At 58.3% G+C, this 6,465-nt stretch overlaps 1 protein-coding gene across 3 annotated transcripts in view; it reads right to left on the bottom strand.

Annotated features, from left to right (window-relative positions):
* Window positions 1-254: 254 nt before the first annotated feature.
* PITX2 (paired like homeodomain 2) overlaps window positions 255-6,465 on the bottom strand; it is a 14,566-nt gene continuing 8,355 nt past the window's right edge. For 2 of the 3 annotated variants that reach the window (XM_042796791.1, XM_042796790.1), the window contains 2 exons: window positions 3,297-3,502; window positions 255-1,562 (listed from right to left, as the gene is read on the bottom strand). In XM_042796791.1, the coding sequence (XP_042652725.1) occupies window positions 999-1,562; window positions 3,297-3,502 (770 nt within the window). In that variant the 3' untranslated portion in view covers window positions 255-998. Of the gene's footprint in view, window positions 1,563-3,296; window positions 3,503-4,341; window positions 4,777-6,465 lie in introns of those variants that run through there. The other variant, XM_042796789.1, reaches the window with a different exon arrangement.

Below are 6,465 nucleotides of genomic sequence, written 5' to 3'. Positions count from 1 at the left end.
CTGCACGGAAGACAGCGTGTCCAAGCCCCGCGTTTCTCTAGCATGCAACTTTAGAGCGAGGGATTTCTTTTTTTTTTGTTTTGTTTTAACATGAAAAAAAAATGCCAGCATTTATTTGCATTGCAATAAAAAGTACTGCCCTGTGTTTCCAGAGAACGAGATCCAGTGTCAACGATCAGTCAATCACTGCAGACCAGTTACCGTGGCGCAGCTTGGCTCAGTAAATAAAAATCCAGACAAAAGTGTATGCTGTATATTTTACTCCCATGAAATAAAACACATGATTTTTTTTTTCATGTTTGCTGAAAAGTAAAACAATAATATTGTACGAAATGTTATACACAGGGCATGTTTTACATTGCGATATCAGAAACATCATTGCATCCACCAGAGGTACTATTCTAAAACTGATATTCACACAATGTTTTTTTTTTTTTTTAATAATTATATGTTAGAAACATACAGTGTCGCATTTAGTATATACATTCCCTTGCTCGCAAGCGAAAAAATCCTAACCGCTTCTGTGTAACATGCTTTATTTTAAAGCCTAACCTTTTAAAAACACTGTTGTGATATTACTAACTGCTTTTATAAAATTAATTTGACATTTCGATATATATACATCCTTTCAGTCATTTTTATGTTAACAATGCTAAACTTAAAAAATAACAAGCTTATAGTAACATTAAAATGTCATATCATATCCAGTCAAACATTTGTCCATATATATATATATATATATGTCCTTGTAACTGTTGAAATACTCTTAGTGAAAGAAAGATCTCAGAATCTGTAGGAGGTCCTTTGAAAACAAAGGAACTATCTTATTTCAGTGGTTTCCTCTTTTTTTCCTCTCTCTCTCTTTTTTCCTCTCTCTCTTTCTCTCTGATTTTTCCTCCTTTCTCTTTCTCTCTAGTGCCCATTACTTTCTAGTGTAATTCTCAGTCTCTGCGGGAAATGGGGAGGGATTCCCATGCAGTGTTTCCTACTTGGGTGTCTCACACGGGTCTGTCCACCGCGTACTGGCAAGCGCTCAGGTTGGAAGCGGGGTTCTGCACACTGGCATAGCCAAAACTGGAGTGCTGCTTGGCTTTAAGTCTCAGACTCGCCAAGCTCGAGTTACATGTGTCCCTATAAACATACGGAGGTGTTGGAGGAGCATAAGGACAGGCTGGCGTCGGCACTGCAGAATTCAGGGAGGGATTGCTCAAGTTGTTCAAGTTATTCAGGCTGTTGAGGCTGGAGCCGGGGACCCCGGTGACTGCAGAGGGTACCATGCTTGAAGACATACTCATGGAGGAGATGGAGTTTGGAGGGGAGAACATGCTCTGAGAAGACAGAGGATTGACATTCATGGAGTTGAAGAACGGGAAGCTTTTGGTAGAAAGGGAAGCAGAGGTCAGGCCCTTGGCTGCCCAGTTGTTGTATGAGTAGCCGGGGTACATGTCATCGTAGGGCTGCATGAGGCCGTTAAACTGTGGACCAAAGCCGTTTTTGCAGAGCTCGGCTTGCTGGTTCCTTTCTCTCTTTCTCCATTTGGCTCGGCGGTTCTTGAACCAAACCTTTGGAAACGGGGGGAGAGGGAGGGAGATGCGAGACGCAAGTTAGTCAGGAACCACCACCACCACCGCAGCCCCTCGCAAGCTCTCGGGGCAACAGCCGAGCGTGTCTGCATATATACAAATATATATTTTTTTAAAAAAATGTGTACGTACATAAATATGCACATATCTAGGTCTGCCGCCTACTCTACGGAGCCCTGCGCTGGGTCGGGGCAGCGATGCGCTGCCGGGACCGCCGAGCATCCCCCGGGCCCCGGGGCCGCCGGGGTTTAGCATGATAGATCCGTGGCCGCACTATTCCCCCCCCCCCATCCGCCCCCGGCATAATTTGCGATGCTCTAATTAGAGCCACAGAGGACAACGTTTACTTCTTCTCTCTCACTCTTCCCCCCCCCCCTTCTCGTTTCTCTCTATTTTTCCCCCCTCCTTCCTTGGCTTATTCCGCACTGGAGCCACCCAGGGGAAGTACAAAAGTGAGGGCAAAACGCCTGGAAACCCGCGGAATTTTAAGGCAATGTTTCCTATTACGGGGAAGGAGGGGGAAGCCAGCAACTAATAAATCCTTGCTTCAGTTTGTTAAAGCTACAAGTTCCTCCTGCGCGAAAGCTTCCAGAGCCGAAAATCACTTTCTAAACAAACTTGTTCGACTGCTCTTTGGCGATTTTTTTTTTTTTTTTTTTTTAAAAAAAGCGGGGGGTGAAGAAGAAGAAGAAGAAAAAAAATCGCTATTTAACAATGTGCTAAATGAGATCTAAGGGACCCTCCCGGCAGACAATGGGGAAAACGTGCCCTTTCCCAATCCACATCTGGGTGTCTGACCCGCCGGGCAGCCGCCGGCAGCAGCCTCACCGTGTGTACTGGGGCCGCCGCGGGTGTTTGCAGGAGCCCCCCCGGCCGAGTCGGGCCCAGCCCTCGCCTGGCGGCACCACCTCCCCCGAAACAACCCCCCCCACTTCCCCCCTAAAAACCGCGACCGACACCGCTTCGCGCTCCGGCGAGGCACCGGCCTCCGCCGGGCCCCGCTCCCCGCCAGCCCGGGCCGCAGAGCCGGCCCCGCTCGCTGCTGCGCCCGCTTCTCACCCTCCCGCCTTCCTCACGCGACCGCGGGGAGAGGATTTGTGTGGAATCGCCGAAAATCTGGGAGTTCGGCCCCTTTGGGGGAGCTTTTTTTTGGTGGTGTCTCCCCCGCCCCCCCCCAAACGCGGCGATTGCACACGAGCAGGACCCGGCCGCGGTATCTCTGCAGCGCCGTGATGGTCCCATAAATCTCAGAGGGGGGGAAAGGGCGGAGAGAGACGCTCGTCGAATTGTGAAACCAAGAGAAAGAGAAAATGCAAGGAAGGGCACGTCGGGAGTGCCTCGGACTGAAGTAAAAGCCCTTGTGTATTTTACATCTTTTTCTCATTAGAGGCAGCGCAGGTTGCAGCCTGTTCCAAGTTGCTTTCTTGGCTAATGTTTTCATTAGCGTTTCGATCAAAAGGAGCAGGACGCATTGCACGGTGAGGGCGAAACGTGCAGCAAACCATATTCCGGAGAGAAAGAGAGAGAGAGAGAGATCCCAATCTGTCTCGCTTTGACAGAAATGTCCTGCTCTGCCCTGCTTTTGTGCAAAGGCTCTGAAGTTTGCATACAAACCGAAATCGAAAGCAGCTGCGAACATTTCAACCCTCCTCCCCTTCCCCCCCGCTCCCCGACCCCCGCTGCTCGGAGCCGGGGTGTCGTGTCGGGACTTACCCTAACCCTGGCCTCGGTGAGGTTGGTCCAGACGGCGATCTCCTCCCGGGTGGACATGTCCGGGTAGCGATTCCGCTGGAAGGTGGCCTCCAGCTCCTGCAGCTGCTGGCTGGTGAAGTGAGTCCGCTGCCGCCGCTGTCGCTTCTTCTTGGAGGGGTCCTCGGGCCCCGCATCCTCGTTCTTGCTCTGCTGGCTCTTATCTTTCTCTGTAAAGGGGGGAGGGGGGGGTCGGGAAACAAAAAACAACAAGGCGGAAAACGAGGGCGCCTCAGCCTCCGAAGCCTCCTCTCCAGCGGCTGGCGAAGGGCTGGTCCCCAGCGCTGCCGCATCCCGCAGCCTGCCCCTGGCGCGGCTCGGCGGGGTAATGATTAACCCGCGCCGGCCTCCGCCGCCGCGGCCCCTCCGCGCCCCGCGGACACCCCCACGGGCGGCTCCTCCCGCAGGCACAGCCACCGCCGGGAGAGTGGGACCGAGTCGCCTCTCAGCCCGGCTGTACGCACATTTTTCGCCTATCGCTATAGGCAACCGTTCCTCCTAGCTGTATCCATATTATTCTCCCATCTATACACATGTAATCCGCATTATTTGCCTGTCTATACTCCTATTAGTCTCCTGCCTCTATCGTGCTATTCCTCTGCTTGTGTCCGTATTATTCGCCCGTCTATATCCACATCATTTGCCCATCTGTATCCACATCATTCGCCTACCTATACCCTATTATTTGTCCGTCTATACCCATAGTATTTTTCCGTCCATACGCGCATTACTCGTCCGTCTATACCCTCATTATTCGCCCATCCGTATCCACATTACTCTCCCACCGGTGTACACGCGATTCGCCTACCCTTACACTTGTCATTATCTCTCCATACGCCAGCACATAGACACCACACGCGAAAATAAACACAAAATGGGGCTCGGCTCGGGTGCGGGCTCTCCCGGGCGGGAGGGGGGGGGGGGGGGGGGGAGGGCGGGGGGGGCTGCGGCGCAGCACGGGTCGGGGCCGCCCGGCGGGCGGGGGTCCCTGCCGCTCGCCCCCTCTTACCTGCGGCCTCTGGGCTGGAGGTGTCGGAGATGGTGTGCACCTCCAGCCGGTGCTTGGCGGACTCCAAGGAGGAGCGCGCCTGCCCCGGCGCCAGCGCCGTCGCCATGGCCAGCGCGGGCTGGTGGTGGTGGCAAGATGATGAAGAGGAGGAGGAGGAAGGTGAGGAGGAGCACAGCTTATTCCCGGCTCCCAGGCGCTCCAGGCTTAACGGGTCCTTCATGCAGTTCATCGGCAAAAGGACGCCAAAGTCTACGTGTGCGCCTGGGGGGTCGACAGGAGAAGGTGTGCGTGTGTCTGTAGGTGTCGGTACGTGTAGGAGGGTCGGCGCGGCGCCCCCCTCCGCGGGCGCGGAGCAGCCCCGCGGCTCCGTGGGGTCAGGGCTGCTGGGCGGGGAGCCGCGGCGGGGCGGGCGGCCCTTGGCTAGTGCCCGGGCGGCACGGCGAGCCCCGAAGCCCCCGCCGCCCGGGGGGGCGAGGCGGCGGCGGCGACAGGCGAGCGGGCAAGTCCGGTCCTGCAAGAGCCGTCACGGCGACACGGCAGCTCCCCGGCCGGCGGCCCCCGGCCCGCCGCGGGGCGGGGGCGGCGAGGCGCGGCGGCGCTCCGCGGGGCGCTCCTCTCCGCTGCCCGCGCATGGACCCGCGCCGCGCCGCGGCCGGCCCCGCACCGCACCAGCTCAGCCGCTTCCCTCTTGGCCTGACATCTTAAACCGGCGGCGGCCTTCCCCGCGCCGGCACGTCACCCGCCCCGCCCCGCCCCGCCCCCGCCCCGCCCCGCCCCCGCCCCTCGCCCCGCCCCCGCGCAGCCCTGCGCGGCCCCGGCCGCCCCCCGCGCTCTCCCGGCAGCGGGCGCCACTCCCCCCCCCCCCCCCAAAAAAATAAAATAAAAAAAAAAATAAAAATCGCGTTTTCCACCCGGTTTGCCCCGCGGGTGGTGCCCGCGCCCCGCCGGCCGTCGGGGAGGCTCCGGGCGCGCTCACTCCTCTCCGCGCCTCGCCTCTCCGCACTCGCGGACCGGCGGGTGTGAGGAGCGCGAAAGCTCGGCACGGGCAGAGGCGCTGCAGCGCGGAGGAGGAAAGCGAGGGAGCCCCAGCACCCGATTCTCTCGTTAAGGAGAGGGGCGGGAAACAAACGGGAGGGGGTGCGCGGCCGGTCAGGCGGCGGATCGGTGGCTCGTAATAGCAACAGCACCAGTAACGGCTACGACAACAACGACAACTAAAACACGAACTGCAACCGTAACCACCCCTCACCGCCACGGCGACGGAAAGCTTCACATCACACTCAGAGGAGTGAGGAAGAGCGTGTACGTCCCAGCCCCCAAACACTTGTAATCCCCGCGCCCGCCGGCTGTCTTGTCTCCCTCTGCCTGCACCGAAGGCGGAGAAAACGGGGGGGAAAAAATGCCTCCCGCTGGCACTGCCGTTCCCGTCCTCTCCTTGCAGCTGGGTTCCCAACAGCGAGCTCCCAAGGAGGCTTTCCCACCCCGGTTTTACACCTTATTCGCGGGGCGATCCGCAGGGACCGTTCCGCCTCTCGGCGGGGACCCGCAGGACCGTCCTGCTTCCCGGCCTGGAGCCCACGGCAGCCCCCGAACCCGCGCCCACAGAAGCCGTTTGCAGAGTTTGGCCAAGCCCCGCAGCGGGCCGGGCTCCGGTATACGATTCTCTCCCCTACGGCCTCCCGACTAACCCCCCCTTGGGGTTTGAGGGGGGGCAGGATTTGTCTTTCCGTCCCCGGGCAGCGGCAATAAGCGGGCCCGTGCGCTGTCCCGCGGTCCACGCTCACGGGCCCGCTTATTGCGCGGGGGTGAGGCTGCTGTGGACCCGGGTCTCGCAGGAGGAAGGAGGAGCGGGGGCGTTTCCAGCGGGTCTAACGCGGGGACAGGTTGCCCTCCTGTGTGGGACAGGACCCCCAGGGCCAGAGGAGCCTGTCCCCGAGCGCTGCCCCCGGTCCTGCCCCCGGGGAGCTGCGGTCCTGCTGGGGATGGGGAGCCCGAGGGAGCTCAGGCGCGGAAAAACGCAGGTTGCGCCTCTATCTTCAATTCCTCTGCACCGTCACGGGCATCGAAAAGTCACCGAAAGCTTCCCCTTGATGTGGCCCTCCACACCCGCATGCCAGCGCCCAA

The sequence above is a fragment of the Tyto alba genome, unplaced genomic scaffold, assembly GCF_018691265.1.
Source record: "Tyto alba isolate M040663 unplaced genomic scaffold, T.alba_DEE_v4.0 Super-Scaffold_23, whole genome shotgun sequence".
Lineage (NCBI taxonomy): Eukaryota > Metazoa > Chordata > Aves > Strigiformes > Tytonidae > Tyto > Tyto alba.
The sequence above is the reverse complement of the archived record's forward strand: the minus strand, read 5'-3'. Positions and strand labels throughout refer to the sequence as shown.